The sequence below is a fragment of the Sphaeramia orbicularis genome, chromosome 15 (assembly GCF_902148855.1).
Source record: "Sphaeramia orbicularis chromosome 15, fSphaOr1.1, whole genome shotgun sequence".
Taxonomy (NCBI): Eukaryota; Metazoa; Chordata; class Actinopteri; order Kurtiformes; family Apogonidae; genus Sphaeramia; species Sphaeramia orbicularis.
Window position 1 is genome coordinate 32,191,198 of NC_043971.1, and position 15,663 is coordinate 32,206,860.

General features: G+C 36.7%; 1 protein-coding gene across 2 annotated transcripts in view; it reads right to left on the bottom strand.

The window, feature by feature from the left end:
- Window positions 1-15,663, bottom strand: part of adam12b (ADAM metallopeptidase domain 12b) — a 147,899-nt gene that overhangs the window by 24,186 nt on the left and 108,050 nt on the right. The window contains exons 14-20 of one of the 2 annotated variants that reach the window (XM_030155523.1): window positions 13,784-13,979; window positions 13,578-13,686; window positions 12,933-13,131; window positions 8,579-8,656; window positions 3,819-3,927; window positions 3,291-3,429; window positions 782-890 (exon numbers count right to left, since the gene is read on the bottom strand). In XM_030155523.1, coding sequence (XP_030011383.1) covers window positions 782-890; window positions 3,291-3,429; window positions 3,819-3,927; window positions 8,579-8,656; window positions 12,933-13,131; window positions 13,578-13,686; window positions 13,784-13,979 — 939 coding nt within the window. Of the gene's footprint in view, window positions 1-781; window positions 891-3,290; window positions 3,478-3,818; window positions 3,928-8,578; window positions 8,657-12,932; window positions 13,132-13,577; window positions 13,687-13,783; window positions 13,980-15,663 lie in introns of both variants that reach the window. The other variant, XM_030155522.1, reaches the window with a different exon arrangement.

A 15,663-nucleotide genomic window follows, 5' to 3' on the forward strand; every position in this document is an offset into this window, starting at 1 on the left:
TCCTCCTCTGCGGCAGAACAAACCAATAACACCTAAAATGGCTGGATAGGATTTGGCTGCTGGACAACATACACTTGCACAGCGTACCTACTTTCCAACAAAGCTGCTGCGATGCTGACTGACATCTGGGCATTTGCATAATGCTGGAGAGATCACAGCAATTAACACAGACAGGTTGTTTCACCGCAGTGGAGAGAATACGGCTAATGATGGGTAAGGAAGGTCTAGTCATGCAAAGGATAAACTGAACGGAGATTTTTTACTGACTGTGCTGTAAATGCACATCAACATGAGATGACTTTGTTACAGTTGACAGGTAATCATCTCGGAGCTTCCCATTTCCGACAAACAAACCTTTCTTTCCTCTAGTGTCTGAATACATCAACCCTGCTGCTTCATCATGAAAATCTCTATCACAAACAAGCATCACACTGGCTGCAATTACAATATCCTGGTCCTGGATATTTAATCATTTTAATGGAGTGATCTTACAGTTAAGAGTTCACTGTCTGCTGTCAGCAACACATCATAATTAATATTTCTTGGACCCAGAAGCCTTGTTTTGTCAACAAGCCTGAAAACATAAAAAATGTACGCCGTCTGCAGGCGAGTGACAGCCTCTAGCAGAGTTTGTTTACAAAAGAAATCAAATGAAATGGGCTGTGACAGCAATGGTTGTGCACATATTTGCAAGAAAAGGTTTATTGGAATATGCCACACAGTCGTATAAGCAGCCTAAGCATGCTGGATGTAATAACGGACTGGTTATAGGGTATCTCACCTTATAAATGTTGGCTCCGGTAGGTTTAGGAGGTGGTTTACGCAGTGGTGTTGGTCTGTACAGGGACTGGGTCCTGATGGGGCTGGTTGGTCTGTTGGTTTCCACAGATCTACAGGCAAAGGAAAGCACTTAAAGGCACAATCTGTGGGTACTAGGGCACTGGTTCCCAACCTTTTTTGGCTCGTGACCCCATTTTAATACCATAAATTTCTGGCGACTCCAGACATTCAAAACAGAGACTTTTTTTTTTGATAAAATTAATTTGTTTTTGATCATGTATTAGTTTGCTATACTATGTTGCAAATAAATGTGAATTTTAGACAACATTTAGTCTATATAATGTATATAATTATGGTCGGACACAGAAAAGCCAGGTGTAGATTACTGCACAAAGTGAGAATTTTACTTTCCTTGCTCAGGATATGTACAGTCAGTCCAGCTTGGATTTACAAGGCTGACAATTAATACTGAACAAACAATAACTCAAACTATGAATTATGAAAGAGCTGCAGCATCTGAAACCGACCACAATGAACATTTGACAGATAAACAGTACCACAGTGCTTCAGTTTCAGCTTCACAGTTTGTCATGTCTTATATGTATTGGGATTGTCTCTCTAAATTCACCATATATTTTTTATTAGTAAGTTTTTTTTATTTTTTTTTTAAATTTTTATCAATTACTAGTAATTTCAGGCGATCCCATTTGAATTCCAGGCGACCTCATGTAGGGTCCCGACCCCAAGGTTGAGAAACACTGTACTAGGGCATCAACGGAAAAGCTGGTTTCTCGATGCATCGACGTCTGTGGCACAAGTCGATGCTACTTTGGAGGAGTCGACCAGTCGTGTGTTTTTCTCTCTCTCCCTTTCATCACCCGACAGCACGTGAGCCGTCATTCAGTGCATGTCGATACTCTCATCTTTCTACATGAAAACATGGAGCGCAAGGTTGTGATGCGCGGATCAGTGGACCCCGGTCGGGTTGGTGGGGGTCCAAAAAATGTCACTTTATTCGTGGGGCAGGTCAAATAATTCCACAAAAGCAGGTTGAAGAAAAAAAACAAAAAACAAAAACCAAAAAAAACAACAGACTTGTGCATCACTAGCGCAAGGCCAAGACTGAAGGAAGAAGACGCCTCAGAGTAGGAACTAAACTGACTGTGATCTAGAAAAACTCTGGTCTCAGTAATGTTCTGTGAACCATGCAAGCACCACCTATAGTGAATAATAATTTGGACAGCCAGTGTGTTTGGATTATTCTGTTCATTTATTTCATAAAGACAATTCGCTCTTTTCTCTAACATGCTGTATGTCTTGGCTGCCACTTTCTTAACCTTTTCCCACTTTATGTTGTCTATTTAAATTTTAAAGAAAATTCAAGGTGTTCGCCTCTGTTTTGTTTGGTTAAATGTCTGAGAAGGACTGTTGATGCTTGTGTCTTGCAAGTTTTTATTCTGCTATATACAGTACATTGTTAATGTTAGTGAACTTTAGTACAAGTCGCTCATTGTTGAACAGCTGTGTGTCTGTTGTTCCTCCGCTGTCAATGTGATGACATCATCATACGACAAGTCAACAAGACTTTTGATAAATAAGTTGATCTGAAAAAATCTGAAGTCACTAATGGCCTAGTAGGTACTGTATGTGCTGTAGATGTCAGTTTAAGATGAGTTTACTGTCCATCTAGGAGTGACAGCAGCTTCTAATGAGGGGTTTTTCCACTGATGAGACCTTTAAATAAGATTATGTAACATAAATTTATTAAGGTTTTGTACGTGCAGTGTAGTACTGACATGAAAAAACCTTTTAATCTTTGAGATACTTGGAAAACAGAAATGATGAGGAGGATCAAAGAGTCCAATAGGATAGATACTGGATGACATTAAACTACACATTTCCGCTAGTAACACTGTTTGTTGTGGTTGTCATTTTTTACTCTTTAATGTTCATCTTGATCTGTGGTGTTATTTCATCTGTCTCTACACTAACAGCTAAACAGACACATATGCCTCTAACAGAAAGTATGTGATGTTGTTGTTGATGTTTTATATTGATTTTCACTGTATTTTAATTGTATTTATTTGTGATCTCTTTCATATGTGTTTAATATGCCCAATATTTTTACCATTTAAATTCACATGACAATTGTGGGTATTTAAGATGGCAACTCTGCGTTCATAAGAAATCCTAGAAAACAGCCTTGTGCTTGAATTGTTACAGCAAATAAGCTCTTTCAACGGCAGCGGTTTGATGTGTGGATCCATTTCTTTTCTATTCTGTGATGAATACTAAATAATAAGCAGATGTCAAGACGTGTTACATTTAAGAGGCTTTAAACATCAGCTGTCAACATGAAGACAATAATTTTCCTTTAAACCACAGCATCACTATCAGTATGCATTTGCTATTCTTGTGATATCAAATCAAAATGTTTTTTTAATATGTATGGCAACATGCTGCAACTCAGTCATCATAAAGTGTTTCATTTTGTCGGGAAAATACGTCACCTGAGTTTCTCCAAGGTGCTCTTCTTATTAGTGAACAGGAGGCGCAGTAGAGTCTTCCTCTTCATTATTAGAACTCCAGCAACTATCAGCAGGCTGACCAGGGTCACCAGGATGGCCACAGTAATGACCACACTGTCAGCTGATGCCACATATGACAACACGCACATTAATACACACACACGCACATCTACAGCACGGAAGAATGACAAGACATATGCAAAGCCTGTTACAGCTTGGCCATGGACAAAACCACAGCTTGTGATTCACTTAATGGAAAGATATACTCTGTCTTTTTCTGAAATGCACGTTGTACAGTGTAATGTATTGCTTAATGGAAGGTGAGTCGTGGTGTTGAAAGAAAGCTACGCTCAAGTCCAAGCCAAACATCAATCCAGTCCTGACACTGCAAGAAAGATGTGCAAACAGCAGCTGGTGCAGCGTTTGCAGCTTTGTGTTCTCATTTCTGAGTTCATGCTGTTGTTTTCTCTGACTACAGAGTAAGGAACTGAATTAAAACACCCACAGTACCTGCCACTCTCATCGGCCCGCTGTCAATGCTACCTCCAAATCCTGCTTTTTCACAGAATGGAGGTGCCCAATGTGCTTCACAATGACAGTTCTTCTTGTTGTTGCACACCTGCAAACACAAAATATACAGGGTGGGGAAGCAAAATTTACAATGAACATTTAGTTGTTTTTCTCCGCAGGCACCACATCAATTGTTTTGAAACCAAACATGTATTGATGTCATAATCATACCTAACACTATTATCCATACCTTTTCAGAAACTTTTGCCCATATGAGTAATCAGGAAAGCAAATGTTAAAGAGTGTGTGATTTGCTGAATGCACTCGTCACACCAAAGGAGATTTCAAAAATAGTTGGAGTGTCCATAAAGACTGTTTATAATGGAAAGAAGAGAATGACTATGAGCAAAACTATTAGGAGAAAGTCTGGAAGATACTATTAAAGAAGAATGGGAGAAGTTGTCACCCGAATATTTGAGGAACACTTGCGCAAGTTTCAGGAAGCGTGTGAAGGCAGTTATTGAGAAAGAAGGAGGACACATAGAATAAAAACATTTTCTATTATGTACATTTTCTTGTGGCAAATAAATTCTCATGACTTTCAATAAACTAATTGGTCATACACTGTCTTTCAATCCCTGCCTCAAAATATTGTAAATTTTGCTTCCCCACCCTGTATAGTCGTGGAAAAAATTATTAGACCACCTCTTGTTTTCTTCATTTCTTGTTCATTTTAATGCCTGGTAAAACTACATAGGTTTTATTGGTGAATCAAAGTGTGTTCCCACATTCACTATGGAGCCTCTGAACATGCTGAAAATCTACAAAACTGCATTTTTTTTTCACATGTATTTTTATTGAGTATCCTTCAAACTTATAAACCAAAGCAATATATAAAATAGGAATGATACACATTACAAAACTGCATTTTACTGGAATTATTTACATGTATTGATAGGATTAGTAGTTCTGGAGCTATTAAACAGTTTAGATCAGTAGATGCTTTTGGTCGCTGGAAGTTGCTTATGGTTTTACACTGTTGCTACCTATAGTCGCAGAAAAAATGATTAGACCACCTCATGTTTTCTTCAGTTTCTTGTTCATTTTAATGCCTGGTACAACTAAAGGTACATTTATTTGGACAAATATAATGATAACAACAAAAATAGCTCATAAGAGTTTAATTTCAGAGCTGATATCTATCCATTTTCCATGTTTTCTTGATAATAACCAAAATACTTAAGTTCTTACATCAATAGCTGTGGCATTGTACTGACAAAAAAAGTGCAGTTAGGCATTCCATGTTTTCTTTTCTGTCTGTTTCAGTCACATGATACACACAGGAGTTAGTACTTGATTGCATAACCACTGTTTTTGATGACTTTTGACGGTCTAATATTTTTTTCCATGACTAGGTGCTCTAAAAGTAGTTAATTTATTTTGACCACATCAGAATAGAAATCTGTTAGAACTGATCAGTGTGTTGTTTTGCGACCTTTGAAGTACAATTCTAAATTAGTTTCATGTTAAAATTTTAATATGCAAGATATCATTTGACATATTTATTGCAATTACAAATAACATTTGTCTCTGCTGAGTAGATTTTTAGTATGCATCTGTAACTCAGCTTTAGCTTTAACACAGTGCTTTTAGGCATTCCATGTTTTCTTTTCTGTCTGTTTTAGTCACATGATACACACAGGAGTTAGTACTTGATTGCATAACCATTGTTTTTGATGACTTTTGATGGTCTAATAATTCTTTGCATGACTGTAAATCCTACCAGACAATTCAAACATTCAAGGATATTTATAGGCAAAACTAAGGTTGTTTTAAATTACATGGTGCACTGGTACTGCTACATAAGCTCTGTTTTATTCTCCTGCATCTTTTCGCTTCAAACAGTGTCTATATTTTCATTATACTACAGATCTAAATCAAGTTTTCCGAGGACGTTGGCTGCACGCTGACTGTTTGACTGTGTGCATGTATATGGATATGTCTAAGTGTGTGTAATAGTCATAATAGATAAAACATGTGTTTGGGAGAGTCCATCCCTTTAAAGCCTCAGGTTTCTTGTGCAGGAGTTTGATCCAGGAGGATTCCCTGGTGAGGTAACGCAGTCCAGCTGTCAGTTGGAGGGAGTAGGGAGGTGCAGAGGGAAAAGCTGTGCAGCTGCAGGGGATTTACATTTAGCAACAGACGTACAGTCAAGTGCCTTCCCTGCCTCCAGGCTTTGGACACTGCTTCACACTGAGTGGCGGGGTTAAGAGGCACTTGGGGGCTCAGAGGGAGGTTTGATTTAGGGGGAGCTTTATGTATGTGTGAGGAGAAATCTAACTCTAACACCACACCTCATTGTGCTAGTGTTCACAAAACATAAAATATACACGGATACATCCCTGACACAGATGTCTGGCTTCTATCATCGACACCCGCTCTGACACGTACTGAGGAAAATATCTTCCCCTTTTCACTGACATCGCATCGACATTCAGGAAACACAAAATATTGGTGTTAAATGTGAGTAAGCACTGAACTCTCTGAAAATCCCTTGGAGCTAAAGATGCATACTAAAAATCCACTCAGCAGAGACAAATAACACCACAGCATGTTTATTTGTAATTGCAATATATATGTCAAATGATATCTTGCATGTTAAAATTTTAATATGACACTAATTTATAATTGTATTAAAAGGTCGCAAAACAACACACTGATCATTTCTAGCAGATTTCTGTTCTGATATGGTCAAAATACAAAAAAAACTACTTTGTGAGCACTTTAAGTCACGGAAAAATTTATTAGACCATCAAAAGTCATCAAAAACAATAGTTATGCAATCAAGTACTAAGTCCTGTGTGTATCAAGTGACTAAAACACATAGAAAAGAAAACATGGAATGCCTAAAAGTACTGTTTTTGACAGTACAATGCCATAGCTACTGATGTAAGACTTAAGTGATTTTGGTTATTATCAAGAAAACATGAAAAATGGATAGATGTCAGCTCTGAAATTAAACTATTATGAGCTATTTTTGTTGTTATCATTATATTTGTCCAAACAAATGTACCTTTAGTTGTACCAGGCATTAAAATGTACAAGAAATTGAAGAAAACAAGAGGTGGTCTAATATTTTTTTCTGCGACTATAGGTAGCAACAGTGTAAAACCATAAGCAACTTCCAGCGACCAAAAGCATCTACTGATCTAAACTGTTTAATAGCTTCAGAACTACTAATCCTATCAATACATGTAAATAATTCAGATAAAATGCAGTTTTGTAATGTGTATCATTCCTATTTTATATATTGCTTTAGTTTATAAGTTTGAAGGATACTCAATAAAAATACATGTGGAAAAAAAAATGCAGTTTTGTAGATTTTCAGCATGTTCAGAGGCTCCATAGTGAATGTGGGAACACACTTTGATTCACCAATAAAACCTATGTAGTTTTACCGTGCATTAAAATGAACAAGAAATGAAAAAAACAAGGGGTGGTCTAATATTTTTTTTCTGCGACCATAGTTAGCAACAGTGTAAAACCATAAGCAACTTCCAGCGACCAAAAGCATCTACTGATCTAAACTGTTTAATAGCTTCAGAACTACTAATTATATCAATAAATGTAAATAATTCAGGTAAAATACAGTTTTTTAATGTGTATCATTTCTATTTTATATACTGGTTTGGTTTTGTAACTTTGAAGGATACTCAATAAAAATACATGTGAAAAAAAAAACAACTGCAGTTTCGTAGATTTTCAGCATGTTCAGAGGCTCCATAGTGAATGTGGGATTGTTTTTGGCAGTACAATAACATAGCTACTGATGTAAGACTGAAATGATTTTGGTTATAATCAAGAAAACATAGCACACAGCTCTGAAATTAAACACTTACGAGCTATTTTTGTTGTCATTATTATATTTGTCCAAACAAATGTACCTTTAGTTGTACCAGGCATTAAAATGAACAAGAAATTGAAGAAAACAAGGGTGGTCTACTATTTTTTTCTGTATGTGATGAGGACTATTGTACAATGTGCTTCAGCAAAACAAAGTAAATTAGATTTTGTTTAAAAAGGGAGAAGCAGTCTATTATTGTAATGAGTTGAATAAGTGACCTCTGATCTTTTTTTTTGTTTCTGTGATGTTTGATCATTTGTAAGAAACAACAGTATATAAGGGATTTCAGGATCATAGCTTTGATTTCTCATTATCTATAATCTCTGTGCCACAAATAGATGTAATTGACAGAGTGTTATAAACTAATCCAGCCCCTGGTGTGATTGTGATTCATAGAACTAAACAACAAAGTAAATAAAACATTAAAGCAAAGCCTGCTGAATTATTGATAAAGTCTGTTAAAGGAAAGGTGAACATTTCTTGGCAGGAAATGTCGGTTTTATACTGGATCAGCATTAAAACCGTGGGCTCCTCCTATGGCGATCACTGTTTAGACAAAAAAATGATGGACAGCACTTCAAGAAGGCCATAAATGATGCCATTAACTTGGATGGATTTATCCTCGGAGGGGTAATGAAGACCGATTATACAGAAGAGCAGCAGCTGCCATAACTCAGAGCCTTCATTGTAAATACATTGTCACTCTTGTCCTGCCGTTGTAAAAGGGCACACCCCGTCTACGTTGTTTTTTTTCCATGAGAAAAATGCTGAATCTTCACAGTCTTGTTTAACAGTTTCACAGGTTGTAATGCACGTGTAATTAATACTGAAGATTAACACACTAGTTTGCACTCACCCCACGTCCATTGCACTTCCCAGAGCACTCATGCACACCAAAGACACTGACGTTCTGGCACTGGCGATTCAGGCAGACCTACAAAGAGGAAAGCATCATTAGGAGTTTTTAAGTCGGAGATAAACTGGAGGTGACAGAAATGAACAAAACACAGATTTGGATAGACGTATAGTTCTGTAGTAACATTCTTTAGTAGTCGGATGTTCACGTGGCTGAAGGATCTTTCAGTCAGGCTTAGATTTTTCTGCAATAAGAAGCAAGTGCGATCGAGCGAAAGTGAACATCAACATGAAAAAGTCAATTTGCACAAATCATTTATCAAGTGGGCTCACTTTTAGGTAAGGATTTGTATTTTATGGAACTGTTATCCTTTTAAAATAACACTTAGTACAGGAGAAGTTCCGAACCTTCCGCTAAGGTGCATTAAATTAACAAAAAGACATGCAAAAGACTGCCTGTTATGTTGAGAAATGAAAATTCTGAATGACTGAATTCATACACTAGTCAACTACCAGGAAGAGCTTGTGTCTGTCTGTATGTGGGTGAAACGGTGGAACAGTCCAGATTAATGCCAAAAGATCCACAGTTTTAAAACACTTTACAAACATATGGTCTGGTCACAGTACAGGGAGGGCGGGGCTTGTTGTTAATTGCTGGGCCATTCCATCCTTGGCTCTTTCTTACCTTTATTGGTATGTGCTAGTCATTGTTTACCATTATTGGTATGTGTCACTTCCATTATCATTGTTGGTATGTGATTATTGTTGAAATATAAGTTATGCAGACTATCATTTCAATAGTTACTATGTGTAATATACATCAGTTTTCCTAATCTGTTTATTATCTGTTACATTTACACACATTTACATTATTAGGACTCTAAACAGATGTAATCTTATCATTAAGGAAGCAAAAGTAATGTGTTATGTTGTATAAATGTGAGATGGGGGTGGAATTTAATACGTTTTCTTCTTCCGACTCCTTTTGAGCAGTACATATTGAATTTAATTCGTTATCACTAGTGTACATGGCAATCGCTATATTGTCTTAATCACCTTTATTTATGAATATATTTGCTCTGCTATTGGTTCCTTGTACACCTAAAATGTTTTTCTTTCTTCTGCTCGAAACGAATGAAAAAGACTATCTGTGAACTGTTACCGAGAAATTCTCTTCATTTGTAATTTACCTATATCAGTATGGACCACCACAAGTTACACTGTGTTCGTATTAAATACATTCAATAAAGCATTGTGATTATATCTGTCTTGTTGTTTTAAAAAATAAGTCAACATTTTGGGTGATGCATACAGTGGTAAAGAGTCGTCCATGTGTTACAATTTACAAGCTGTCCATGTGTTACCACATTTTCATGTCAATGAAAAAGGGACTTTTCAATATTTTACTCCAAAATTTATTTTCAGCATAGTTGAACATAATATCTAAAAGGTTTTGTCTTACTTGATATCAGTTTCTGTTGAGAATCGCATGTTTTGCATGTTTGCGTAAAACTTAAAAAAATTCATGTACGTTTCAAGTCCACGTGTTACAGAGCAGTAATTTGACATTTTTCCTCTTAAAATTTTATCTCCCCAAATTTCACTATACATAATGTTAAAGTGCTTAAAAATACCTACTCAAATATGTATAATACATGCATATAAGTTCATCTGATTACATGACAGAGACTGTTGAACATGAAATGTGTTCACATGTTACCACTTGATCAAACTCAGGTACATGATACCGGTTTGTTGAGCTTCATAAGGGGGTCAGGCTAACACTTACAGACCTGGACCCATTTTTGTGGTAACCTCTTAATGAATGTTTCTCTATATTTAACCTTAAGTGATTTATCACCATTGAATATATTACATTTTTCAGCGAAAATACCATATTTTCCTCTAGTTAATGTACTGATCATGTAGATGTTCGTGTAGACATTCGCTACTACATCAAAATAGAGAAAACTCTAGAAAATGTGACTTCAGCAAAATACATCATTGACTGAACATAAAAATATGCCTCTGCAACTACTGTCATTTGTCAAAATACATGAGTTTTACTGGTGAATCAAGGTTGCAGGAGATGACGGTGTTTCCATGTTCGCTAATGGAGCCTCTGAAGGTCCAAATGGGCAGAACAGTTGTTTCAAGTTGATTTGTTCAAACTGTTGAAGATGTTGAACAAACACGTTAAGTGCATATATATCCCCTTCTTTCCTGAGTCTGTTTGCTCAACAAAATGAAACAAGATTAATATACAGGGTGTCCCATAAGTCTCCATACATAGGAAAAATAAATGTTTCTTGACATAAACAATTTTTATTTATATAATATGCTCTATATGACTGCCATTTCGTTGGGAACACATTTCAATGTGTGTCCTCCACTGCTGAAGAACTATAAAGAAGAAATATAAAGAAATACATGTTAGAACCATATGTATTATGTCTCCTATGTATGGAGACTTATGGGACACCCTGTAGATTAAAAATGAATGATATCTAATCGTGATTAATTGAAATTAATCCACAGCAACCCTGTGATTAATCTGATTAACAATTTTAATTGTGTGACAGCACTAAAAAAAATTATAATAATATATAATAATATATACATATAAGGATACATATTTTATATATATATATAAGTAATACTATTAAATGTGTGTGGGGTGGTGAAAAAAGAACAATTTGGGGCAAGACTATCCCATCTGTTTACTAGAACATTGAACACTAAAACTAATGTGAAGGAACAAGACAGTGAGGGAACGTGAGTATGAAATGAAATGTTACCTTTATATTATCTTTTATACTTTTATTATTTTATATACATATTTTCTTATTATTATATTTCACATTATATTAACCCTTTTATTTGCTGCTCGTGTGATGTAACTGTGTGTAATGGCATGTTTTATCAGTGCAGGTACAGAGCCCTGCTGCTGACTGGGGTCTATGTTATAACACAAACCAGATCTTCACCTGTGGCCTTTGATGTGTTTCATATTAGCAGTGCAATAGTCTTTGGTACAAATGTAGAGATAGAAGATGTGGAGACACAAAGGTTAGAGTTCATTCTGTGTGCTAGTGAAAAAACAAAAACCTCAGTCGAGAAGAAGCCAGCTGCAGCTTTTATGCAGAGAAAGGGGGTTGCATTAGGCATTTCTGAGCTCTCATCTTCTTCAAATTGCTAGTGTGCTGGTCCATATGCTGCCAACAGAATGACCAGATTGGCATGAAAATTAGAAAACCTTTTCCAACAGAACAAAGGCCTATGACAAAGAGCCACCTCAGGCCATCAAAATCCAGCACTGCATACTTGGCTGGTAGATAATGTGTAGTGCTCATTCATGCCTTGCTGAGACAATAGCCAGGAGACAAGCTGACCTGGCTTCCAGCCACTTCACACACAAAGCTCAAAGGGTACAAAGGGCATTTAGCACTATGAGGCAAGAAGTAACTCAAAGAGCATATGAGGACTTCCAACTTCTCACCCTTAATGTGTTGGATGAAAATTCCATCACATATGCCAAGTTAATGGTTGCACTGGGAACCATCATGACTTGGCCAGTTGAGAGGCTTTTACAATCATCAGTAGCACACAAACATGTGGAAAAGAATGCAGTCTGTTAAGCCAGTTACGACCAAGTATGAACTTTTCTCTTCTTTCCTTCACAAAAAAATAAAAAGGTCTGATATGCACACTTTTTCTTTTCATTATGGTTCAAAAATCTTTACATTGCACATTAGTTTTTTATTATTTTTTTATTGCACATTCTCTCACCATTACACTTTTTGTACATTCTGTATATCTTTATCTATAATGTTTTTTATTTTTTTTTATTTTTCTATTTTCTAAATATATGTTTGTTGTTGTCTCCAATACACCAACACAACTGCATGTGGAAATTTATTTAGCAATAAAGTTAATTCTCATTCTGATTGTGAAGATTTCCCCTGTAGCTTTAAAATCATAGACAGCAATCTACTTTAAACTGTATGAAGAAGAAAACCAACATGAACATCTACGGACTGAACAGAAAATGGAAAGAGGAGTGTTCCAGTTACATGTATTATGTCACTTATTTACATAAGATTGTGTTCACAGTTGTAATTTGCCTGATTTATTGTTTTTCAGACTTGCCTTGTTTAAAACATTTCTTACAAAAGTAATCAAAAAGCTAAATGTCATACATTACATTATTTTGATGATGTAATTACATTATTTATTAGGATAGCTAGAAACCTGTAATTTACTCCATTGTGATTATAGTGGGTTACAGAACCACACCTGCTGGACAGTCACAGATTATTTTCCAATCTGAGCTACTTCTCTGTCCTGTTACTCACCGTGCCGTCTCCACATTTCGTACCAGCCAGAACCAGTCCAGGATCCGGCATGTCATCACCGAGGTAAACATGCGTTCCTCGGCACAGAATCCGCCCCCCTTCCTGGAGCGGGATGTTGGTTTCAATAGAAACGGCGTTTGTTCCAATCACTGGTCGGTTGGCTCCTCCTTGGCACTGAATTTTACCACACTTTGCATCTCTGTACACAAACCACACACAGAATGTACATGAACACACACACATCTATAATAATTTAAAAATCACCTAACATGAAGGCCTGTCAATCACAGAAAAAAACTGGTAAAGATCAGGAACATCAGAGTAAGATGATAGACTGGAGCTGCAGCGCTTCAGTTCTCCGGTTATTAAAGCAATTACGTCAATTAACAAAGAGGCTGATTACAGAATTCACTGGAAGAGAGATCATCTTGAGAACAATTAGCCCAGAAGACTGGCATGACATGACTCATGAATACTTTTCAGACCGTAATTACGTGCTATCTTCCTCAAATCATGTTTCTTAACCGTGCAAACTTTTGTTTCAAGACCACGTTGCTAATCAAGCCACTTCAGCTAATCAGTTTTGTTTTGTACAGTAATTTCAGCGTCTCTTTACTGCAACACTGCAGCTGTGCGCATCTTTACCTTGCGTCACATTTGGCAAAGGAGCCTTTGGAATCCTTCCCACAATTCCCGTAAGGATCTCCTGCAGAGTTGACTCGTTCAAAGCAGATCCCTGGAGCAGGTTTGGCTCCTGTTCACACACAGAGACAGAGACATAGTACAAGCACCATCCAAATAAGTGTGGGTTGTTTATTTTATTGTGTAGCAGTTATCCACTCTTGAATTACCAGGTCCCCACAGGGTGATGCATTGTTGTTCGTGTGTCTGGCAGATGCCGTTGTAGCAGTAGCCCACCACGTTGTGGCAGGCGTGACCATCATGCAGATAAACATTGGCCGGGCAGTGAGGGCTGGCACCGGTGCAGAACTCAGGCAGGTCACATGAGTTACTGGACTCTCGACATAGGGTCCCAGCCGGTTTGAGCTGTAAATGACGGAAAACATATAAAGCGGACTATTCAGAGAAAATCTGACATCCAATATCCATCTGTTAAAGAGAAGGCCAGTGATAGTTTTTGATAGTAATTTAAATGCTAAAACTGCCTTCATTAGTGTAACGTCATTAAAATGATGATAATGAGGAGGCTGATTTATTTATTACCCCGCCCCCTGAAGGGAAGGCAAGGGCTATTGTTTTTGGTTCGGTTTGTTTGTTTCTTTGTTTGTTAACACTCTAGCAGCAAAACTATTGGTTGAATTAATTCCAAACTGGGTTTATAGATTGCCAGTGACCCAGAATAGATGTCATTACATTTTGGGAACAACAGATCAAAGTAAATTTTTTAATGAATTTCTAAAACCTTTGTTTTTCTCCCCATTTAATTATAATGGGTGAAATTTCAAATGTCTGCAGCAGCAAAACTATTGGTTGAATTCATACCAAATTTGGGTTTATAGATTGCCAGTGACCCAGAATAGATGTGGTTACATTTTAATTAATTGAAACATTTTTTTCCCCACTGACTTACAATGGGAAAAAAAGTCAAAATGTCTATAAAAACATCAATTTTGTTTCAATTTACTTCAAACTTTGCACATATATAGAGGCAGTTGATATGCTGACTTCAGCACATGCATAGACATGATGACATCAGCTGGATCGATGCCAAAATAAGCTACAATACATGCGAGGGGTGGGGTTTGTCGTGCCTGGTACCACTTGTTTGTTTATTTTACAGGGACATCGTACAATAATTCACATTGCTTTAAATGCACCAGAATTAACCTAATGGCTATTTTTCATCTGTAGTCCCTGGACAGATGTTGTCACCCTAAAAGGTAACACAAGGTTATAAACATGCAATGATGATGATAATGATGATGACAATGATGATGATGATGACGATAATGATGGTGGTAATTATTGTTATTATCATTTGTCGTGGCTAGTGAAAGATGTTCCCGATATGGAAAATAATCTGAATAAATGTACTACCGTGCATCAGAATCAGGTATTCAGTGTCTCTACGTGCTGCTGAAGCCTTTTTTCCATCTAAACAGAATTCCACTCAGACTTATGCCATGTCACAGAAATGATATTAAGCTTGGTTTAGAGACACTGCCGCCGTGTCATTTACAGAACAGTAACTCTGTGATGGTATGAGATTAAAATATGATAATGTTATGACATCAGGCTTTTTTTCATATTGAAGATACTGATAAGCAAAGACGTCTGATGATATGAGAACAAGGGATTTTTGCGTGAAGTGCAGGAGAAGACCTTCTTTTCATTGAAATGGAATTCTGTCGAGGAAAAGGTTTATGGACCAAATGAGAAGCCTCAAAGCATTTAATCATCTTTAACAAATGTTCATTTTCAAACAGAGGAACAGCAGCTGAGTTTCTTAGACGAAGGATTTCCACGTCAGAGAGAAAAATCTTTAGAAGTGAAGCTTGTGAAAGTGAACTTAAGAACCTCAGTTCAAACCTACTTTTTGGAGGTAAAATGAGGTAAGGAACTGGTATGAACTGACCTGACACATTTAATTACATCTGAGGGTACACTATTATAAGTCTCTATAAATCTACCAGTTACAATTAAGGAAGTTTCTGTAAGTTTTTTACTTGACTTGAAGATGAGAAACTTCCATCTCTAGAGAGTAGAGAGT